The sequence below is a fragment of the Geotrypetes seraphini genome, chromosome 10, assembly GCF_902459505.1.
Source record: "Geotrypetes seraphini chromosome 10, aGeoSer1.1, whole genome shotgun sequence".
Taxonomy (NCBI): domain Eukaryota; kingdom Metazoa; phylum Chordata; class Amphibia; order Gymnophiona; family Dermophiidae; genus Geotrypetes; species Geotrypetes seraphini.
In genome coordinates, this window is record NC_047093.1 from 93,750,977 (window position 1) to 93,776,072 (window position 25,096).

The window sequence follows — 25,096 nt, forward strand, 5'->3', positions numbered from 1 at the left end:
GCACTACATTACGGGCAGGAGGGATCCCAGGCCCTCCTGCCCTCGACGCAAACCCCCCCTCCCCCCAACGACCGCCCCCCCCCAAGAACCTCCGACCGCCCCCCCAGCCGACCCGCGACCCCCCTGGCCGACCCCCACGACACCCCCAACCCCCTTCCCCGTACCTTTCTGTAGTTGGCCGGACAGACGGGAGCCAAACCCGCCTGTCCGGCAGGCAGCCATCGACGGAATGAGGCCGGATTGGCCCATCCGTCCCAAAGCTCCGCCTACTGGTGGGGCCTAAGGCGCCTGGGCCAATCAGAATAGGCCCGGGAGCCTTAGGTCCCTCCTGGGGGCAGGGCCTGAGGCACATGGTCGGGTTGGGCCCATGTGCCTCAGGCCCCGCCCCCAGGAGGGACCTAAGGCTCCCGGGCCTATTCTGATTGGCCCAGGCACCTTAGGCCCCACCAGTAGGCGGAGCTTTGGGACGGATGGGCCAATCCGGCCTCATTCCGTCGCTGGCTGCCTGCCGGACAGGCGGGTTTGGCTCCCGTCTGTCCGGCCAACTACAGAAAGGTACGGGGAAGGGGGGTGGGGGTGTCGTGGGGGTCGGCCAGGGGGGGCGCGGGTGGGCGGGGGGGGCGGTCGGAGGTTCTTGGGGGGGGCGGTCGTTGGGGGGGGGGGGGGTTTGCGTCGAGGGCAGGAGGGCCTGGGATCCCTCCTGCCCGTAATGTAGTGCAGGGTGGGGTTAGGGGGTCGCCGTGGCCAGGAGGACTTGGGCTCCCTCCTGGCCCGATATTGTGTGGGGAGTTGGGGAATCGGCGGGGCAAGAGGGCTTGGGCTCCTTTTTGCCCCGATCGTGTCGGGGAGTCGGGGGGGCAAGAGGGAACCAGGCGGAGAGAGGGCAGTTAAGCGCAGTGCCTGCGCGGAAGGATGCAGCTCGGGCGACTTCGTTGTGTGAAACGAAGTTCGTTGTACGGATCAAGACATAAAGTTCGTTGTGCGCAGCGTTCGCTGTGCGAGGCGTCCGTTATGCGAGGCACCACTGTATAACCATTAGGACAAGAAATATAGTCACTGCACAGGTTCTCGTTAGGTGCTCATTGTCGGTATTCAGAGAGTGAATGTCAAATATAACCAACTCTATTAATTATAAGGAGAAATAACTTCAGTTGAGGTATGGTATGAAAATATGTCATCTAATGGGATATAGAACATAGTTCCTCAGGATGATACATAATACAGTTAAGTATCTGATTTATATAGGTTAGATAATGACAGAGAACAATTTTGTAGAAGAACATGTGGTTGTAGAAGATTTTAGTGAGTAATGCATTAAATACTACAGCAGTAGCAGTGTTCTGTCCTATTGTACCTGTCGTTAACCCAATGGTAATCTATGACAAAGATAACACAGTAAGTTATTAGTAATTGTAAGCAGAAAATATGCAGTGTAATAGTGGTTCAATGCCATCATGCCAGTGTAAGAATAAAGTAATTTAGGTAAACATATCGAAATTCTAAATAAATATCACATGAAGGGGTGTTACATATATGTGACATGAAAAGAAAAAATGTGTCTATAAGATTCATCTAATGCAATCTAAAACAGCAGTAGACAAGTCATAATCAATGTTATATGATATAATAGCAGAATAAGCTTAAGACATCTGTCTACTATATATAAGCATGACCATAGATATTATGGTGTATTACTAGACATTATGCAGAAATTCTAATAAAAATGATAATCGTCAGGATAGTAAGGCAGTACCTCAAAAATAAAAAGAAAATTCAACAGATAATGCAGAATAAGGTAGTAAAGGTTAGCATATAAGAATAAACTTATAACATTTAACTATTGTAGGTACTCATAAAGTTAGATCAGAGAGTGTAGAATAAGATATAATAGAGAAAAGATATACATCCAGTAGTACATGATACGTAAGGTTCATAATAAAAAGAATAAAACCGTAATAGTAAAGTACATGACTGCAGCACATAATAGAGGAATAGATCTATGGCTTCATGCTAACATATGATGCATATATATATGTGAGCTAGTGCAAAAATAAATAATATATAAAAAAAAAAATAAAAAAAATATATATAACCATAGGATAAATTAATAAAGACTAAGATTCTAACCAAGAAAAATATTACAATCAATATATAATGGACAAATGAGGTATACAAGGGATGAATAAACTTAAGACATCTTCCCAATGTATAGTGAGTCACGCACTTAAGGAGTGTTGCATTAAGGTATTGAATGGCAGCAGTATATTTAAGGAAAACTTAGGGTACCTGTCTATTTTAAGCAAATGTAATAGCAGGGACCCTAAACCAAAGATCTATGATATGTAATGCAGGAGGCATTCCTGTTGAAATAAAATATAATATGGGCATGATATAGACAAATAAGGACAAAACAACTATAATAAATGACCTACTACAGAGGAATAAACTTAAAACATCCAACTATTGTAGTCATAAACTCATATGAGAAGGATTAGAAAGGGACATTTAGACTAATAAGAAGGCATAGAAATAGTAACATAACAAGCGAAAGGTTAACTGAAAAGGAATAAAATTAACTGAAAAGGAGAGAAAGAATGTACCAAATAATACAAATAGAGTGGGGCCAAATACAATAGAAGAATAAACTTAAGACATCTATCCATTGTATTTATATATAAAGAAAAAAACAGTAATTGTATGATATGGTACAATAGGAATAAGATATAGTCACAGCAGTACATGACGTAAAAGGATGCATATCAGAAAGCATAAAATCAAAAGAATATAGTACATTAATGTAATATACAGTAGAAGAATAAACCAATGACATCATACTACTGTATACATGTACATCTGAGGAAAGGTATTGTAAAGATGGATAAAATAGAGGAAAGTGATAAAAATATGAATTACTATGATTGTTAACCAGGAAGGGTGCAACCAAGAATATAAAATAGATTAATATGATAGACAACGAAGAAAGGAAGGAATAAGCATAAGACATCCTGTCGTTGTATATCCATTCACTTTCTCATGCGATATTGGATTGAGACATATATCATACAGAGAGTATACTGTAGTAAAGAATTAAGTGCAATATTAAATAATAGTATAAATAATAGATGCAACATATATGGTATATATTATGCAGTTTGACACATACTAAAGTATGGGATGTGATGAGAAATAATAATAGTATAAGTTATCGAACTTTATGAATTGTAGAAATATAATTTGTATTAGTAACATAAGTTCAAATCTCCTTTCCACTGTAAACAAAGCAAAAACAAGTCAGCATATCTGTAACAGCCTTAGCGCCGCGATGAGGAGAAAAGCAATAAGTCTGTCTGTAAAGGTTATTACATTAACGTAGTAGTAGGTAGAAAGGAATCCACAGTACATTAATTCAGAAATGTGAATCAGAAATAGACCTAGATAAAAGAGAAGGAAGACATACAATAGGAAGAAAGAAAAAGAGAAAAGAAAGGCATCCGGGTATATACAAACGGCAGGCGCCAAGACCAAATGCAGCAGTAGTTGAATCCAAAGGCTATCAGCGCTGTGTTTAGTTGATTCTTATGGCGCGAGTATTTCGCGCCAGCCGCCACGTGTTTCAGGGATCCGAAGACAGTGAAGACGCCATGATGACTGCTAAAACTACTTCGTTTCTATGGCGCATTAGAAAAGTAAAAGGACGGGATCCGAGAAGGTATGTTATTAAACAAGGAAAAAGTCAGTGAGCGTTGAAAACAACATAAGCAATACCCCAAGTGATAGGAAGAAGAAGTTTGTCCAGTTGGGCACTCCATAGTATAAGACTGTAATACCGATGAAAGCAAATTAGTCAGCAGCAACGAAGGGACCTGGCAACGAGTAGTGGAAAGAGAGAGCCAGAGATTCACACCACATCAACTGGAGAGGGACGCATTTCTTCGATGAAATCTGCAAGTGCGGTAGGATCAGTGAAGTACTTGGTGGAGTTATTTAGGGTTACCCGCATTCGAGCTGGGTACATCATACCATATTTAGCATTCAGTTCTTTTAGTTTAGGTCTATATGCCAGCAGTTGTTTGCGAAGTTGAGCAGTTTTTTTGCTTAGATCTGGTACAAAAAGGACATTGTAGCCATCAAGTTTTAAGGGAGATTTCGCTTTCGCTCTGAACATAATTTCAGGTATCTGGTTGTATCGTAGCAGCCGAAGCACAATCGGACGTGGGTATCTAGCATTCGGGATCAGATGAGAAGGGACTCTGTGAGCCCGGTCTATCTCTAGTGGTTTTTCAAATTGCATATCCAGAGTTTTTGGTATGAAGTTTTCCAGAAATTTGATCATATTGACAGACTCAGTCCCTTCCGGAATTCCTAATATTCGCAGATTATTTCTTCGAGAGCGTAAATTTGCTTCTTCGAATTCCCTTTCAAGCTGTGGTATCTTTTTGACTTGTAGTTGCAGATCTTTAATACAGGTCTGTTGTGTAGCTTGCTTATCTTCAACCGATTGCAATCTTTGTTGAAATTGCGCTATATCTTCCCTCATGTCAGCAACGTCTGACTTGATATCTGTTACATCAATTTGAACATCTGCCAGCATGGAGCGCAGGGTTTTTAGAGCAGCCAAAATGGCCTGCGGGCTGTCGTCTTCTTTGTTCTCCTCAGAAGGCTTTTTTGGAGACGGTGGGTCAGGCTTATGTCTTTTGCCTATCTTCGATGAAGCCATGTTGCCAGAGGAACAGAAAAATGTGTGAACATTAAAAATAAAAGAAGTTTAAATATGCGATTTTATCGATTTTGTAATTGTGCAGCCGGAGCTCAGCAGTTATGCTGCCATCACCTAGCTGGCTCACTAGCGCCCCCCCCCCTAGATTTTTTTTAAGTGGCAGTCACGTCCTCTATTCTTGTCAAAGCTAGATAAAGGAATGAAACAAGACGCCCAAATTCCTGGCATGTTTGAGACAGCAAGCAGGCAATTGAACATCTGACAGGGAGGGCTTCAGGAATAATGTGTCTGTCTACTAGAAAGATTACCAAGGTAAGAGCCTAATCTTTCCTTCTAGTGTGACAGACACATTATTTCTGAACCTTTGGGACGTATCACAGCAGTCCTCAAGTTTAGGGCGGGACAGATGAGCCTGCTGACAGAATGGATGATCCAAATGTGGAGTCCTTTTTGGCAGCTACGTTCACCCTGTAAAACTTTGTGAACATATGGAGAGAGGACCATGTGGCCGCTCTACAGATTTCTTCCAAAGACACCATTGAAGATTCAGCCCATGAGGAAGCCACATTTTTAATGGAGTGTACCTTTACAGATTTAGGCAGTTGCTTTCAACTTCCGATATAGGCTGAATAAATTGCCATACAAATCCATCTTGAAATGGTCATTTTCAAGGCTGTAAAAAGAGATGATCTGACATTCAAAATTTGTTCATAACCTCCAGATACTGCAGTAACACAGCACACATCCAATAATTTCACCACTTTATCACTCTTCCTTGATCCTGAAGGTGAGAAGGCCAGCATCTGCATTTCCTGATATGAAAGCTGAAGACTATTTTCAGTAAGAAAGAAGGTACTGTACACAGTACTATCTCTAAATCTGAAATTCTGAGGAAGGGATCTCTGTAAGACAATCCCTGCAATTCCGACACCTGTCGAGCAGAAGTGATCACCACCAAAAACACTATTTTGACTGTAAGATCCATCAGTAAAGCTTGCTCTAGAGGTTCATAGAGTGCTCTAGCTATTGCCTGTAGGACCAGATTAAGACTTAACACTGGAAAAGGTTGTCGTATCAAAGGACATAGGTGCAAAGTGCCCTTCAAAAAACAGGCCACATCTTGATGTGCAGTTACAGTGCTCTTATCAACCTAAGGCCCAAAACATGAGAGCCCTACAATCGGAACATTCAAGGAACCAACCGCTAGACTTTTTCCAGTCTTTCCTGCAGGAAGGCAAGCGCCACCAATATCTGGGCCGAGTTCTGGTCCTCACTCCTCTGAGTGCACCAAGCTTGGAAACACTTCCAGGCTTTTGCATATGTGGCTAGAGTCATTTTCTTCCTACATTTTAGAAGGGTGGACATCACTCTGTTTGAATAGCCTTTGCGCACTTGTGCCATGCGCTCAAGAGCTATGCCATAAGACCAAAGCAGGACAATTGGGCCCTTGCATGAGCAGTCTTAGGACATTGGTACCTTTGCAATGGACCAGATCTGCATTCCATGATTGCCTCAGCCATCTGGTGCTACTCGAATCACCAGCCCTTGGTGTGTCATGATCCTGTGCAGAAAACTGCTTATCATGGGCCACAGAGGAAAGACATAAAGAAGTCCTGCCTTTGGCCAAGGCTGCACCAGGGCATCATAACCTTTGCTTCCTGGCTCATATCTTCGACTAAAGAACTGAGCCACTTTCTTGTTGGCTGCCAATGCCATCCCAGGATCCATAGTCTTCCAGCTGAGGAAATCTGCTTGCACATTGTCCACTTCTGCCACATGTGCCATTGAGAGTGCCAAGAGATGGGACTCAGTCCACCAAAACAGCATCTGGGCTTCCAAGCGTAGAGAAGCACTCTTGGTGCTTCCCTGGCGATTGACATAGGCTACTGCCATTGCATTGTCTGAGAAAACTCATACCGCTTTGCTCTGCAGCGTGCTTCCAAATTCCTGAAGCACCAGGTGGATGGCTTGAAGTTCTAAGCAGTTGATCAACCACTTCCTCTGAGAAGGGGACCAGCACCCCTGAACCGGATGCCCTTTGCAATGTGCATCCCAGCTGAATAGGCTGGCATCTGTCTTCAGGATCACCTATGCAGAGATGTGAAGAGGAACTCCTCTGGCTAGAGACTGAGGCTCCAACCACCAGGCAAAACTGTGACATGTTCCCATTGTTCAAAGTAGCTGCTGCTGCAGCAGCACATCCATCTGCAGGCACTATGGAGAGAGTAGTGCATTCTAGAGTAGACACAAGTGTGCCCTTGCCCAGGAAACCACATCCACGGTTGCTACCACTGATCACAGTACCTGCAAGTAATGCTAAACTGTCGGAGCTGTCTCACTTCAAAACTCCCATATCTGACATAGGAGCTTCTCTATGCGGACTTCTGGGAGGAACACCTTGTTCTCCATTGGGTCAAACCGGACTCCCAGACACACCAAGATCTGCATCGACTCTAGATGGTGTCAACCTAGCATTGCTAGCAGTCAGCATTTTCGGTTGGCCTTACCAATGGCAGCAAAAGCCTATGGGAGATCATATCATTCATATCTGATCTTGGGGCATGTCAGTGCAGACAACCTCAGAAAATTACATCTAAAGTATCAGTGATTAACAGACCTGAGATTATAAAGATGTGCTAAGGTCTGGTACTTAAGATGAACACTAGCTCCAGCTAAATGCTCCTGCACAGAATTCACATACATTAAGCATCAGGCCAGACTGGATTGTTTATCAAGAAGATAGGATACTTGAATGGGACAAAGAAGCCAGAGACTAATCCCATCTACCATTCCTGTAAGTGTTACACATTCCTTATCAATTAAACTAACCATTATTTCAAACAGTTCACAAATTATAAACAGAAAGATACTGGGAAATACAATAGTTTCTATCTTTAGAATAAGATTCCAACATATAAAGCCTCTTCTCTGCAACACTCCCCTCTCTCTCTCTGGAACCTGAAGCCTGGACCATCACCCCCTCCCCTCTCTTTCCACTGGACTCTGTAATGAAGGTAAGCTGTCCTCTCTCTCTCTCTCTCTCTCATATACACAAGCAGTCTCTGAATCCACTCTGTATTTGTAAAGCTTATGTCTATTTCTTTCTGTACATTTGTAACCCAGTAAAGCTTATGTATCTTTCTAAAGATTGCCTTTCTGTAATATTAAGCCTATTTCTACATAATATATTCTTTATACAATCACTTCTGGCTGTCATTGTCAGTAATTTCACTTCCCACGGAATTTTCTATGAGGGTAATGAACCTGGGACCAGGCGGAGTGTAAAGCCGTCACATTATATCATTAGGGCTTGTTTGCTTCAACATTACCCCTCCAAAACCTTACATTTTGGGCGGTTGCTAATCCTTACAGACGGCTCTTCTGAAAGTTGACCACCCAGCCCAGCCTCTGCAATAGCTGAATCACTCTTTGCACAGCCTTTCTTGCCTTCGGATTCAGATTGGGCCAATTGTTCAGATGTACAAATGCACTTGTATACCTGCTCTGCATAAGTGTACTACAACTACCACCATTATCTTGGTTAAGGTGCGTGGCACCGTAGATAGCCTGAAGGGTAAGACCACAAACTGGAAGTGTTGCTCCAGCACATGGAATCGCAAGAACTTCCTGCGCTCTGAAAAAATGGGAATGTGCAGTTAGGCCTCTGTCAAATCCATTGACCGCGAGAAATTTCCCAGGCGCCATCGAAGCAATTACCAACCTCACCATCTCCATATGGAAACGTGGTATCTTGAACATAAGAATTACCGCTGCTGGGTCAGACCAGTGGTCCATTGTGCCCAGCAGTCTACTCACGCGGCGGCCCCCAGGTCAAAGACTAGTGCTCTAAATGATTCCAGTCTCACCTGCGTACATTCCAGTTTAGCAGGAACTTGTCCAACTTTGTCTTGAATCCCTAGAGGGTATTTTCCCCTATAACAGACTCCGGAAGAGCGTTCCAATTTTCTACCACTCTCTGGGTGAAGAAGAACTTCCTTACGTTTGTACAGAATCTATCCCCTTTCAACTATCCCCTTTCAACTATCCCCTTTCAACTATCCCCTTTCAGAATCTATCCCCTTTTTAGAGAGTGCCCTCTCATTCTCCCTACCTTGGAGAGGGTGAACAATCTATCTTTATCTGCTAAATCTATTCCCTTCAGTATTTTGGATGTTTCGATCATGTCCCCTCTCAATCTCCTCTTTTCAAGGGAGAAGAGGCCCAGTTTCTTCAATTTCTCACTGTACAGCAACTCCTCCAGCCCCTTAACCATTTTAGTCGCTCTTCTCTGGACCCTTTTTAGTACCGTGTCCTTCTTCATGTATGGTGACCAGTGCTGGACGCAGTACTCCAGGTGAGGGCGCACCATGGCCCTGTACAGCGGCATGATAACCTTCTCTGATCTGTTCGTGATCCCCTTCGTAATCATTCCTAGCATTCTGTTCGCCCTTTTCGCCGCCGCCACACATTGCATGGATGGCTTCATCGACTTGTCGATCTGAACTTCCAAGTCTCTTTCCTGGGAGGTCTATCCAAGTACCGCCGCGGACATCCTGTATTGGTGCATGAGATTTTTGTTACCGACATGCATCACTTTACACTTATCCATGTTGAGGGCTGCATTGACTGCCTTGAGGTCTAGAATCAGCCTCCAGTCTTCTGAGCTTCTTTTGGACACTATAAAGTACATCAAATATCTGCCAGGCTCTATGGCCCACAAATCTAGCAACCTTTGCACTGTTGCTCAGACTCTGCCCACTTTTTCTGGTTTCTCAGCCAGAGAGAGGTCCATGAGGGGATGAAAGAACTCAAGCTTGTACCCCTCTTCTGAATGACATCCAGCACCCAGTGGACTGTAGTGATCTCTGCCCATGCTTCCCAATAGACTGATAACCTCCACCCAAAGTATGGAAGCCCGGCTGACAGCTTGGCATCATAACTGCTTCTTGGGAGTGGCTGTGGAGCGGGATCCTGAAGATTGGGACACCTGGCCCCTCTGAATCTTTGCCTTAAGCTTTGAAATGATCTCTGGTCCGAAGGCCCTCCCAAGAATTGGTGATATCATCTTGAAGCACAAAAATGACTGCACCCTGACCTTCTAGGGGCTCGAGGTCTGCTGTCTGGTAAAGTTTTCAGCTTGTGATCCTGCATGCTGGCCATAAAGATCGTCCAAGCCTTTCCTAAAGAGTAATTGTCCTTTAAAAGATAATTTACTCAAGGTCACCTTGGAGCAGTCCTCTGCCCACTGCCTGATCCACAGCATCCTGCAGGCAGAAATGGAAAAAAATCAGACATTTTGCCTAAAAGATCATAGAGAATATCTGCTACATAATCCACTCGACACTATAAACTGGTGATCCCTATAGGCCATTGCCTCCAGATCACAGCACAACTTGGAGCTGGAGCTGCCTTTAAACCAGAGGCTGCAGTTTCAAATAGCTTCTTAAGAACAAAATCTAGCCTGCAGTCTTGGACATCCTTTAATACCACACTGTCTTTACTGGGAAAGGAGGTAGGCTTGATAACCTGTGCCGCACCAGTAAAGTGGTCCATGGTAGTATGCAAAAAAAAAAAAAAAAATCAACCTTGTCAAATTTTTTCTCCACAAGGCTTATTTTTGTACACTTGATATGTCTTATTCCTGTATCAAATTTCAGCTTGATCAGACAATATTTAGAAGTCACCCCAGCACGCACTGTTTGCTTCTGTGTTGTGTATGTAGGTGACTGCGCATAATTAGTTGTATGGCGTCATCTAGTTTGCGATTTGCACCCGAAAACTGGCTCTTTGGGAAGTCCGTTTGTCAGCTGTCAACTACTATGTGGATTGGATGTTCTTTGACTGGTCAATTTTCATCACTATGTCAAAGGAAAACCTTTACTGAAAAGTGTGAAAGTCAACGATGGCAGTATGGGATTGAGCCAGGATACCGACACAGTGCACTGACTCTTGCATTAGGAAGTTGAAGAAACTACACGAAGAGTATTTGTCCATATAGGAACACAGAGCTCGTCAATGAGAAGGTGATGAGATAGAATGAAGAGATCTTTAAAAGTGAACTCAAACAGTTGTTTGAAATTTCAAAAAAAGATGTTATCACTGAACTTAAAAATGAAGAAGATTGAGAATTCCTACAGAAGCAAAGGCAAAATGTATTTTCTGGATGTATGAGTTGAGTTTATTTATTTATTTCAATTTATATCCTGTCCTCCTAGAAAGCTCAGGACGGGTTACAAGTTAGCATACATAGTATCAAAATAGTACTCTGTTCTACATCTGGCGAAACTTAACCTCAAAAAACGACTCCACCTCTCCCCTCTGCCCTCCTTCCGCAAACGACTTAGCCAAATTTTTCAATGAAAAGATTTCCACCATAAGGAGCTCTTTCCCCTCAGCAGTCTCTTACAATTCTCTTCCTCCCAATGACTCAAACCCTATCCCAGCGGATAGATCCTGGACGACATTTGAACCCATATCTGAACCCCAGATCTCTAAACTCTGCCTCAGACTGAAATCCTGCAAATGCATCTTAGATCCTTTCCCATCCCACCTTTATGAAAACATTCCTGCACAGGCCATCTCCTCCTTTACGAGACTCATTAACTCTGCTCTACTATCAGGCTTGTTCTCCACAAAAATGGGCCACATTGCCTTGTCACCTATTCTGAAAAAAGCCGATCTCGACCCCTCCCTACCATCAAACTACCGTCCCATAGCAAATATCCCTCTACTTACCAAACTTCTAGAAACCATAGTTGCTACCCAGCTCTCCTCCTATCTCGAGAGATTCTCCATTCTTCACCCCTACCAACATGGCTTCAGACCCTGCTTTAGCACTGAATCCCTCCTAGTTTCCCTAATTTCAAAGGTACAACAACTACACTCACGTAACAAATTCGCTGACCTACTACAATTCGATCTTTCCGCTGCTTTTGATGTCGTCCATCACGACATACTACTTTACAACTTTCCGAGATTGGAATCGACTCTACCTTCCTAATGTGGTTCTCAAACTTCTTACGCTCCCGTTCCTACACCGTCAACACAAATGGCACCATGTCCACTCCTTGGACTCCATCTTGCGGTGTCCCTCAAGGATCACCCCTTTCCCCTATTCTCTTTAACATCTACATGTCCTCCCTGAAACTCTTTCAACTATCCCCCCTGGAAACAATCTACACTTATGCAGATGACATCCTTGTCCTCCTTGAGACTGACCAGAACCTCACCAACCTCCACGAAAACATTACAGCTTGCATAATGAGACTCCGTGCCTGGTCTCTCTCGGTACAGATGAAACTAAACGAATCTAAAACAAAACTACTCTGGCTCGGCCCAAAATTCGAACACCTGCCCACACTTTTCACACTACCCACAGGCGATACACTACAGCTCGAGTTCTCATGCAAGGTCCTTGGTATCACTATCGATTCCTCTCTCTCCCTCAATGACCACCTCAACTCCATGGCAAAATCATGCTTTTTCAGCCTTCACATGCTGAGGAAAGCTAGATCCTACTTCAGCCAACAACACTTTGCCATCCTTGTCCAATCCATCATCCTCTCCAAACTAGATTACTGCAACGCCATCTACTTAAATCTATCAAAAAAAATTATTCTAAGACTCCAGCTAATCCAGAATACTGCAGCCAAACTGATTTTCTCAAAACGCAAGTCTGACCATGCCTACCCACTCCTTGCCAAACTTCATTGGCTCCCAATAATCTCCAGAATCCATTTCAAATGTTCCTGCCTGGCTTTCAAGATCATTCACGGAATCCTGCCTCCTCTTATCCCACTGTCTTTCAACTCCTCCAGTCCCGACTCCTCCAGAACTGCCCAAAGGCTTAAACTAGCCTTCCCCTCTCCAAGCGGCATCCACTATTCAGGCAAACTGGGAAAATCCCTTCTCTTCAAAATCACAGGTCTTTGGAACGACCTCACCACCCCGCTGCGGAACCTGAGCTTTATTCAGTTATTCCGCAAACAACTGAAAACCTGGCTTTTCAGCAAATTGTAGCTCTATCCTTCCCCCCTTTCTCTCCCCCCTTCTACACATGTTCATGTAATCCTTTTTCTTCTTCTCTACCCACTATTTTAAGTTCTTGTAAACCGTGTCGAGCTCCATTCTCATGGAGATGATGCGGTATATAAACGTAAGGTTTAGATTAGATTAGATTAGTTGCAAACCAACAGTGGAGAAACAGCATCAACACATACGGCTCTAACCCCAGAACCCCCCCCCCCCCCGAAAAGAGATTTGCCATCATCTGGCTTGAAAGGTCATTTCAAGTGTGGCAAATGTAAGAACTGTGACGTTACATTACAGACAAACATTTTCGCCAATCCATCGGATGATAAAAAAATATTTAATGACATATTTTAATAACTGCAACACCAAGTTTGCGGTTTATGCTATAATTTGTCCTTGCAACAAAATGTATATTGGGAAAACCACAAAATGTTTCAGAATAAGACTGAATGAACACAGCTCTGGAAGGCAAACCACAAGCAAAAATACAACGAAACTGTAGTAAATATATCAAATACTAAACAAAAAAGGAAAACTGCAAAGGTGATGTACAAAATGCTAAGTCTTTAATTTGAATCAATGGACAGTGTTTTTAGAAACATGGACCATGTCGGGTCCTGGTTTTAACCCAAACATCAAGAGAAAGAAGCTTGAGGAACCTATTGTTACTCACTGCAAAGACTTCAATCACAGTTTTGACCAACTGAGATGTTTAATTATTGATGTAGTCCATAGAAACAGACGTGAGGTGATCATTTCAAATTGTTAACACAAAGAAAACGGCATTGGATCCATAGATTACATACACTGGAGCCTACAGGTCTCATTAGCCAGATTGAGTGGAATGTATTTTTTTTAATAATTTTTTTTAATTATTTAATCACTCAGATTACCAATATGTGAGTAGTTGGTTTACAGGAAGATCGGCATTGGTGACGACAGTGTAAGTGTAAACACATGACAGTACCATTGTTCAGCTGTATGACATCACCTCCTCTATCAACAGTGGCAGACAACATCATATTTCAATCCTCTGGGACAAACGTGGATAATGTATGCATACCTTCTGCGATCAGCTGTGCTGTTCTCAGGGCTTTCAAGTCTCAAGTCAGATCAAGTTGAACATTCTTTTCAATCACACTGTTTAATTATTAATATGTAAGCAGTTGGTTCATAGTAAGATTGCTATTGGTGATGACAGTGCAAGTGTAAACGTATGTCGGCACTTTTGCCCAGCTCTAGGACATCACTTGTTCCATTGGCAGTGACTGATGACACCAAATTTCAATCTATTTGGACAAACGTGGTCCACGTACACATAACCTCTGTGACTGGTTGAATTGTTCACAGCGTTCCATTTAAAAGGGTTGGCCATTTTGAAAACATTTTAAGCACAAAGCTATGCTGGTTAAATAGGAAAAGTAATGTTGTTACTTTTTGATACTATTGCTTACATGTTTCTTAATAATAATTACACTACAATGTTTTAATTTGGTTTTGCTTTTATTTACAGGGACTTGGCAACGTTTATATTATTGCAAGCATCTTATCTGTGAAAAAGCACTTCTCCTGAAGAAGCCATTGTTCATTGAAATGGATTAGCCTCCATCGGGAGCTATGATAAGTGCTGCTTTTGATATATTGAGTTTGTTGACTTCAGTTGTTTGTCAGAAGATTATATATTTTGCATTTTATTTTGACCAAGTTTTATCAAATATCAGCTGGTTCTGTCCTTATTAGCAGACCCATATTAAGTGAGGATAAAATATATAAAATAAAAAGATTACTTAGAAAAATAAAATAGAAGAAATAAAAGAAGAATGTAATAAAAATAATTAAAGATTTCACAGAGGCAATTCTTTAGCAGCGACAATTCTTATGTTCTTATCAAGGACACACGCCGATAGGGCTAGTCTCGGCTATGGCGCTGGTCTTAGACCAGAGGGCCGCCGTGTGAGCAGACTGCTGGGCATGATGGACCACTGGTCTGACCCAGCAGCGGCAATTCTTATGTACCCTCCAAACCTGTTTAAGTTGTTCTTTGTGACTGACAGACACTGGGGTTTTTGAAGTCTTTTACCTCTGTTGTCATTATATCACATCATAGTGCAAAAGTGATGTGTTCCTATTGGTTTTCACTATTAAGTAATAAACACACACAATTAGGTCCCTGATTTGTTATTTTCAAAACCAGTAGTAGCATGCCCAATATTGAGTCCTATTTGCTATAAATTCTGAAGTTGATCCATTCAAGTCCTGCACTGTTGAACCTGATAAGAGTTTACTGTTGACATTTCCACTGGCTGCCCTGACCTACTGTTTTTTTTGGTCAATATTCATATGTTACATATTAGCAGTGGCATAGCAAGGGTGAGAGGCACCTGGGGCGGTGGCACCCCTCCCCTTGCTCCTTCCCCGTCCTTTTCTGCCACATGCGTGTCAGCTCCCTTCCCCCATACCTCTGTAACGTTCCTGGCGCGAGCAGCAACCCTCAACCTGCTGTTGCGCCAGCATCGGCTCTTCCTCTGACATGGGTCCAGGAAGTGACATCGGCTCTTCCTCTGGCATGGGTCCAGCAAGTGACATCAGAGGAAGAGCCAACACTGGTGCGACAGCAGGTTGGGGGTTGCTGCTTGCACCAGGATCATTACAGAGGTATGGGGGAAGGGAAGCGGCGCAACACTAGTTCTCTCTGTGAATTCTGTCCTTTTATATAAGTAATCAAGCATGCACATTCACTTTACATTTCAAAGAAACTAGTGTTAAGCACTGAAGCACCAGGGTGCTAAGGACACCTGTAGTTATTGTCATTATCCAGTGCTTTCTTTCACTGAGGCCGACCTGCTCTATTGTGGGAATGTACAAGTAGATATTAGATTCAGTGGCAATCCAAGGGATAAGAAGTGCTTAGTCTTATATTTCTCTTGCAAACTGTACAAGCCAAGAGGAATTTCACCAAGATTTGACTATAGAGTTTTTACTGATTAGGAATCTTTATAAACAAGCTCAGGTGAAATCCCAAATGGGGCAGCTTTGTGTACGCTCTTTATTTCTCCTACAGTGCCTCAACTCCCTGAAGTTATGATTTCAACCCCAGCCTGCTGCTTGTGACTCTGGGAAAGTCACTTAAACCTCCATTGCCCTGGGTACCACAGTTAGACTGTGAGCCTGCCAGGACAAATAGGGAAAATACTTAAGAGCACCTGATTATTATTCAATGTATTATAAACTGTATTCGGTGAATCTTTTCATGAAAATGCTGTTAATAAATAAGAAATAAATAATAATAATAATATTCTTAATTCACTTACACACTAATTTTCTCTCATTAGGCTAAACCACTGACTGGCAAAATCTTTAGCAGCAGAAGGGAATTTACTACTACTACTATTTAACACTTCTATAGTGCCGAAGGGTATATGCAGCAGTGTACATTTTGATATTAAATAGACAGTCTCTGCTCAGAGCTTACACTCAAACTTGGACAAACAGACATGACATAAAAGGTTGGGGACGCAGAACCCAAGTACAGTACTTACCTTAATCTTTTTTCTAGGAAACAGGCACATCATTCCTAAACTCTTGGGTAGTCAATCCCTTCCCACGAGATCTGTAATGACAGCTTCATTAGCATTTTCTTCACTCTGCCTCCCATCACTCCGGGCTGTCTTGTACCTCCTCAGTTCGTACCAAAGCAGATAGTCAGCCCTAGAGAGGAAACAAAAGAGGGAGGGGTACAGGGATACTCCCTGAGAAATGTGTTTTGTTCAAATCACACAGCACATAATACTTAGAACATGAACCATTAAAACATATAAATGGTTAAAAATATAATGAGGTGGGATAAACTAGCCACCTACTCAAGTGCAACCTGCACTAACAGTTTTAGAGTTCTGAAGGATACCCCTTGAATGCACCGAAATGGCTGTGTCATCACCTATTCTTGTCCATACTGGATAAAGGAAAGAAGCAAGCAATCCGGACTTCCCGGCTCATCTGAGGAAGTAAGCAGGCTAGTTAACCACTGACAGGGCAGGTTTCAGGAATGATGTGCCTATTCACTAGAAAGAAGATTACCGAAGTAAGTAGCTAATCTTCCCTTCTAGTGTAATAGGCACATTATTCTTGAACTCTTGGGACGTATCAAAGCAGACCCCAGAATCTAAGGTGGGCAAATGAGCCTAGTGAACATATGGGTGATCCAAATGCGGAGACCAATTTGGCCACCACAGACACCCTGTAGAATTTTGTGAACGTATGGAGGAATGACCATGTGACTGCTCTGCAAATATCTTCAGGGGAAAATGCTCCTCCCCTTCGAGGGATGCTACTCCCCTAGTGCAATGCGCCATTAAGGATATGAGAAGTTGCTTTCCGCTCCCGATATAGGATGAAAAAAATGGCCATATGAATCCATCTTTGGAAGATGGTCGACCCTTATGGAACACACCTGCCAGCACAAAAAAAATGATCCGACAGCCAAAAATCATTTGTCACCTCTAGATAATGAAGCAGCACTCTGTGAACATCAGGCAGTTTCAGGACTTTGTACCACACCCATATTGTGGAATGTCCTACCACTGACCCTGAGACAAGAAAAGAATCTCAACAACTTTAAAACTAATCTCAAAACATTTCTTTTCAGAGATGCTTTTGAGATCTATACCTAGCTTTCCTTATTCAAAGAAGTCAGACATCAGGCCTTACATTAAAGATCCTCTTTATTCCTTTTGTATTTTGCCTCCCTTTTATTTTAAGCAATGTATCCTCCCCATCTGCTCATATGTGTCATGTTATATCTGTACTGTAACTGTGAATTTATTCCCTCTATTTTATATTTTTATAAAAACTTTTAATACTTTGTATAAATTGGAAACTGCTTTGTTTATAAAAGCGGTATATCAAGACCTAAATAAACTTAAAACTTCTTGGAACCTAAAGACATGAAGGCGGGTAGCCGTACCTCTTGGTTGACATGAAAATTGGAAATCACTTTTGGCAAAAAGGATGGTACAGTATGCAGAATCGCTCAACTCCAATATTCTGAAAAAGGATTCTGTACATGGGAGAGCCTGCAGTTCCAACCACCTCTAAAATATCATTTTTGGAGGAGTTACTGGAAGGATTGTACAGCAGAGGGGACTTTATTCTGACTTTGGAAGGCAGTGGCAGCTTTCTTCTTGTGTTTAGCTGTTTCTCCTGCTTGGGACAGGTGCTGTTTTCGGGCAGGCACTTGAGGAGACAGACTGTGACATCACTGGGGTCCGTCTCCTCCATCTGAAAAGAACGCTGCAGCTGCTGCACGCGGCTGCAGGTGTGCCCTAAGGTGCACATTCAGCCCCTTAGGTGGCCCCTTCAGTGCCACAAGGAGATGCGATGATCGTGGGGAGATCGAGCGCGGGTAAGACTTTTATTATTTGTTCCTATGGGTAAGAGGAAAACAAAACCTAAAAGTTCTACCCCAGCTTCAGCCAGCCCTATGGACCGACATTTAGTTCTTCTGTCACCAGTGCCTTTACCGCAAGACTCTATTTCAATATCGGGGGCATCTTTAAGTCCACGCGATAGAACTCCCCCTCCCCCAATGTCCGGGGATATGGGACCTAACTCGGAACCCATAGTATCTTCAGGTGGACACCTCAATCCAACTACCTCTGCTAAATTGCAATTTGCTTCACTTCCTAAAGTTATTTCCGTCTTGGAGGCTAGTAGTGAAGATCGAAGCCCACCAGAAGATTCGAAGGACATTACCTTGAAGGATTTATGGCAAATAAATATGAGGGTAGAGGGACTGTTAAGATCAGCAATTAAACAATCTTCAGACTTTTCGGTAGAAGCTGTTAAAAAAAATTTGAAAATGTTGATTCAAATCTAGTCTTATTGGACAAGAGAGCAACGATAGCGGAAACACAGGTTTCCACACTGCAGCAGGTTTCTATGTCTGCAGTTAAAGATTCATGTGTTATCCATACAAAACTTGAGCATATGGAAAATTTAGCTCGGGCAAAAAATCTCTGCTTTGTTAATTTTCCTATAACCCATTTAATATCTGCTGAAATTTTACTTAGAAAATATTTTAAGGAGGTATCAGGATTAACAAATGCGGAGACCATCCAAATAGTGAATTGTTATTATATACGTCAGAAAAAGAAATTGACTTCTGATCAGGGGTTAGACCTTAGAGAATGACACGGTGACGGTTTACCCGCGGCCACCGCATTTAAGCCGTGGGTCACCGCCGAAAACGGGGAAGAAAACTAGCAGTCGCTGCGGTGACGGGGACAAGGCCATTCACCGACCGCGGAAACGGTGAACAGGTTTGTCCCCGCGGGCCAATGTACCCCCTTCTAGGAACCGCTATTTACCTGTGTTTCACCGTGCTCATTTGTCAGATGCAAAAACAAACACGACATGTACTTTAAATGCTTACAATGTTAGCCTATATGGTAATTAGACGCGGCCGCTGTACCTAATCGCGGCAAAGATCTCCCTGCCGTGATTAGCATAGTGACCGCGGCTACGGCTGCAAGTCTCCCCTCCCCCCAGCGATCACGGCAGGAGGGCACCCAACCCCTCCTGTAGACCCCCCCAACGGCCCTCCCGACAATCGCAGCAGAAGGGTACCCAACCCCTCCTGCCGGTCCTCCCAATGGCCTCCCCTAAGATCGCCGGCAGGAGGGTACCCAACCCCTCCTGCTGGACCCCCCCCCAACGAACCCTCCTACCCCGGAACCCCCTTAGTCTTACTTTCCAAGTTGGACCGGACAGCTCCTCGCTCGTCTGGCCAGCAGGCCTGCCTCCGTCCAAATGAGGCGGGCCCGCCCCTCCCCTCCCCTGCCTAACCCACAGGATCCTAGGGCCTGATTGGCCCAAGCACCTAAGGCCCCTCCTATAGTGGGAGTGGCTTTAGGTGCCTAGACCAATCAGGCCCTAGGATCCTGTGGGTTGGGCAGGGTAGGGGCGGGCCCGCCTCATTTGGACGGAGGCAAGCCTGCTGGCCATACGTGTGAGGAGCCGTCCGGTCCAACTTGGAAAGTAAGACTAAGGGGGTTCCGGGGTGGGAGGGTTCGTTGGGGGGGGGGTCCAGCAGGAGGGGTTGGGTACCCTCCTGCCGGCGATCTTAGGGGAGGCCATTGGGAGGACTGGCAGGAGGGGTTGGGTACCCTTCTGCTGCGATTGTCGGGAGGGCCGTTGGGGGGGTCTACAGGAGGGGTTGGGTGCCCTCCTGCCGTGATCGCTGGGGGGAGGGGAGACTTGCAGCCGTAGCCGCGGTCACTATGCTAATCACGGCAGGGAGATCTTTGCCGCGATTAGGTACAGCGGCCGCGTCTAATTACCATATAGGCTAACATTGTAAGCATTTAAAGTACATGTCGTGTTTGTTTTTGCATTGCTAGCCCCAGGGGTGGTGGAAGATTAGTGATTGAAAAACTGTATGAAAAATAACTATTTTAAATTTAGTGATCAAAATGTGTCAGTTTTGAGAATTTATATTAATTAATTTTTTCTCTGCGTGTTTTGTTTTTGTATAGTTATTAACTAATATTTAACTAAGTTTTAAAGTTTTAAAGAATGTTTCCTTTATACGTAAATAAAGAAAAGTGAATGGGATTGCAGTGGCGGTGACGGGGCGGTGAATGGGGTGGCAGTGGCGGTGACGGGGCGGTGAAGAGGATGGTGAGACGGGGACGGGGCGGTGACGGGGATGGTGAGACGGGGACGGGGTGGTGACGGGGACCAATTTTTTCACCGTGTCATTCTCTATTAGACCTGTTAGTACCAACGGAATATAACTTAACTAATTTTCTTGAAGATTCTCAAGATACGATACTGACTAGGTCTACCCTGCTAATTACTTGCTTAAGTGAAATGGATAAAAACATGATTATGAGATTGTATTTTAAAAATAGATCTATGAAATTTTGTGGTGATTTAATATCAATATTCCCTGACATTGCTAGGGTAACTCAGTATCAAAGAATAGATTTCCTGAATTTAAAGACTCGTTTATTAGCCTTGAATGCATTATTTAAAAAAAAATTTCCATGCAAGTGTATTATTAAACTTCAGGATAAAGAATTTATTTTTTGGGAACCTATATATTTGCAATAGTTTCTAGATTTACGTGAGCAAGGAGAAGATTCACGGGAACAAGTTCAGGATAATAATGAGGGCTGATCTTGGATGGGAGATAGTAAAACATGCACTAAGAAGTTTAGCTCAGGGGACCTTTTTACTCCTGAGCTTATAATTTCCTTTATACTTTAATTTGTAATATTGCCTCCAACTCCTCCATAGTAGTGGGCTAGGAAGATTCTATCTTATAGAAATTGTTTAATTTTGTTTTGTGTTACTTAAGAATGTATATCTTCATCTTGTACTGTTCTGAATGAACTGTATTATAAAAATTATAAATAAATAAAAAAAACCACAAAAACAAAACCCATTTTCACCATGAGGTCCACCAACGACACCTGGTCCAGAGGTTCACATGGAACTCTAGTAAGCACTCACAGGACCAGATTAAGACTCCATGATGGAAAGGGGCATTGTACTGAAGGATGCAAACGCAAAGCCCCCTTCAGAAACCTGTCCACATCTGGATGCGAAGCCAAGGACTTCTTGTTTACTTGAGGTCTGAAGCACAAAAGATCTGCTACTTGAACATTGAGGGAGCCAGACATTTTTCAAGTCCCTCCAACAGGAATGCTAGGATCAAAGAAACTGGAGCCAAAACTGAGTCCTTACTCTTCTGTGCACACCAGATCTGGAAACACTTCCAGGATTTCACATAGGCGGCTAATGTTGACTGCTTCTTGGACTGTATGAGAATGGCAATCACCACGTCCAAATAGACTTTTCGTACTAAGACTTCATGTTCAAGAGACATACTGTAAGATCAAAGCACTCCAGATCTTTCAGGGTAATTGGGCCCTGTGTGAGTAGTCCCAGGTGGTACAGCAATCTGAGACTCCACAATAGGCACACCACAGGCTCAGGAAAAGACCTCTAATACTGAACTAAATGCTAGTTATGAGGATATTGTAATGGAGCCAGATGCTTTGGAAGAAACAGATACCTGGAGCATGGAAACTGCTGAGTGTGGGGGTGGGGCTGATACAGAGGTTATGAAGCTGAACTAGAAGCTGCCATACTTTAATTAAGGCTTGCTGATAAAGAAGAATAGTTTGGGGATTTGAAGATTGTTTCCGCGGGAGCGGACCGCTGGGCGAGATGGACCTCTGGTCTGCCTCAGCGGAGGCAACTTCTTATGTTCTTATATTCTGCTGGAATTGACTGTTAAGAATGACTAAGTCCCAGATATTGTTTGAACTGTGTTTTCTTTTGCCTTTATAAAACCTGTAAGGCAGCCAGTTTATTTTACTGGTGATTTCAGTGGGTGGGGAACCTAGAGTTCAGGTTCCTTTATTGGAGGTGAAATTCCAAGCTTGGGGAAGAGTTTTTTCCTTGTTTCTCCCCAAACACTGGAAATTAAACACTGGGCATAGAAGCTGAGCTTCAAGCAACTTATGTTTTGTTTTTGGAATGTTTATGACCTACCTGGTTTACATTATGTGGCAAAGCCAGAAGAAGCAGAAAGAAAAGATGGATTGAACTATGTTGGATGTGTTTGTTCTTGTTTTTGCACCATTATTGAAATCTTGTGAAGCTATAACAAGAGCTGAACTGTTTATGCAAATAAAACACATTTTTCTTTCCACCTTAACACCTGTGTGTTTACTGCATTTTCCTCCACTCCACATACTCCAAGCCTCGCCTTACCGCTCGGCTGAGGCCTGTGTGCTCCAGACAAGGCCCTAACCAGGGCCACACCTAGTCACACCACCCAGCCTAGGTCTTGCAGGAGCTCAACCACCCGCTACACTGCTGTCCTTCCTTTGGCTTTGGATAGCACTCTGATCAGCCAATTGTCCAGATATGGGTGTACCTGTATCCCCTTCTTGTGGATGTGCGCTACTGCTACTATCATTACCTTGGTGAAGGTGTGTGGTGCCATGGCCAGACCAAATGGCAGGGTCAAGAACTGTAAGTGCTGTTCCAAAACATGGAGCCGTAAGAACCTTCTGTGCTCTGGAAAGATGGGAATGTGCAGATAGGCTTCTGTCAAATCCAGAGAGGTGAGAAATTCCCCTGGTGCCACTAAAGCAATGACAGACCAAATTGTCTTCATGCAGAAGCAGGGTATTTTGAGGGCCACACTGACCAACCTGAGATCCAGAATCAGCCTCCAGTCTTCTGAGCATTATAACGCATATGGAGTATCTGCCTAATCCCGATTCTTTGTCTGGTACGAGTTCTATGGCCGCTAGATCCTCTGCACCATTGCTTTTTCTGGTATCCCTGCTGGAGAGTCCACAAAAAGATCTGGGAGGGGACGAAAGAACTCAAGCTTATACCCCTCCTAGATTATATCCAGTACCCAGTGGTCTGAAGTGATCTCTGCTTACTCCTTCCAATAGGCTGTTAACCTCGCACCAACTTTTGGAGGTCCAGCTGCTGTCCTGGTGTCATAACTGCTTCTTGGGAGTGGGAGTGTGGCGAAATTCTGATGACTGAGGGCGCCTGGCACCTCCAAAACTGTCGAAAATGCTTAGAGTTCTGAAAATTACAACGACTTGACCCCCTAGGAGTTCTTGATCTGCTGTCAGGTAAAGACTTTGATTTGCTATCCTGTACGCTTGTAATGACAAGTCATCTAGTCCTTTTCCAAAGAGCAATTGTCCTTTGAAAGGTAATTTGTAAGTGTTGCCTTGGAGGAAGAATCCCCTGCCCACTGTCTAATCCACACCATTCTTTGGGCAGAGACAGCATAGGCTGATACTTTGCTCAAGACTTTAAAAATATCATACAGAGCATCCATTACATAATCCACTTTGGACATGAGGAACTGCTGATTCCTCCTGGCTTCAGCCTACAGATCATGTCACAGCTTGGAGTGGCAGACAAATGCTAAATATGACGATGCTGCCTTTAATCCTGCAACCGTGGCCTCAAACTGCTTCTTGAAGACAAAATTCATTCTGTGGTCCTGAGTATTTTTTAACACTGGGGAAAAAAGTACGCTAGGTAACCTGCGCCACCAGGGAATCTACCTTTGGTGGGACAAATAGTTTATTAAAATCCACATCCATTGGGTAAAGCTTCGCCATGGTCCTGGCCTCCCAATGGTCCATTAACATCTTAGTAATTTCCTGATGCAAGGGGAAGCACATGGACTGAGCCTTAGTGCTTCTCATAAGTGAGCACTGTACAACTGAGGACTGCAGTGTCTCTATCTTTAATTCTTGGAGAGACTCCACAATTATCTCTGGACTGCTGAGGGTTTAAGCAGCCTGCTTATTCGGGTCCTCTCTCAGATTCAGAGCCTCCACCTGATCCAGCTCTCCCAGATGTGGATGCAGAGTAGAGAATGACATGGTGGCTGTTACCCGCAGTTAGCCATGGGTAGCCACAGGTAACCCGCCGAAACGGTGGAGTGGGGGGGAAGTGCTCACTGTGGGTACAGGGACAAGGCCATCCACCGACCCGTGGAGCGGTGAATGGCCTTGTCCCCACAGTTAAGGGAGGGAATGCTCGCGGTCACCGATCGCACGCAGCCCCCTCCCTCCATCCTACCTACCGGCCGCATCTATCTATCTCTCTCAATCCCCCTTACCTTCAGGCGCGTTTTAACTTTACAGAGTAACTTCATCAAGCCTCCAGAGCCTGCCTGAATTTGCGTGCATCTGTGGGCGGAAGCTTCTCCTCTGATGCAACTGGAAGTTGTGTCAGAGGAGAAGCTTCCGCCCACAGACGCATGTGACTTCAGGCAAGCTCCGGCGGCTTGACCAAGTTATTCTGTAAAGTCAAAACGCACCGTGAAGGTAAGGGGGAGGGAGATGCTCGGACCGCGTGAGGGGTGCTGAAGGGGGTGGTGAGATGGAAGGGTGGTGGTGGAAAGGAAATGAACAGATGCTGAAAGGGGGTTAAGAGGAACAGATGCTGAAAGGAAATGGGGAAGAGAGAGTGGGGAGAAGACGCTGAAGGGAAATGGGGAACAGAGATTGAAGAGAAGATGCTGAAGGGAAATGGGGAAAAGAAAGTGTGGAGTAGACGCTGAAGGGAAATGGGGAACAGAGATTGAAGAGAAGACGCTGAAGGGAAATGGGGAACAGAGAGTGAAGAGAAGACGCTGAAGGGAAATGGGGAACAGAGAGTGAAGAGAAGACGCTGAAGAGAAATGGGGAACAGAGAGTGGGGAGAAGACGCTGAAGGGAAATGGGGAACAGAGTAGGGAGAAGATGCTGAAGGGAAATTGGGAATAGAGAGTGGGGAGAAGACACTGGA

At 43.9% G+C, this 25,096-nt stretch overlaps 1 protein-coding gene across 11 annotated transcripts in view; it reads right to left on the reverse strand.

The window, feature by feature from the left end:
- Positions 1-25,096, reverse strand: part of EHMT1 (euchromatic histone lysine methyltransferase 1) — a 642,972-nt gene that overhangs the window by 30,882 nt on the left and 586,994 nt on the right. Inside the window, exon 24 of one of the 11 annotated variants that reach the window (XM_033961442.1) lies at positions 16,324-16,456. The exons of the other annotated variants lie outside the window; for them this stretch is intronic. Coding sequence (XP_033817333.1) covers positions 16,339-16,456 — 118 coding nt within the window. The 3' untranslated portion in view covers positions 16,324-16,338. Of the gene's footprint in view, positions 1-16,323; positions 16,457-25,096 lie in introns of those variants that run through there. 11 annotated transcript variants of the gene reach the window in all.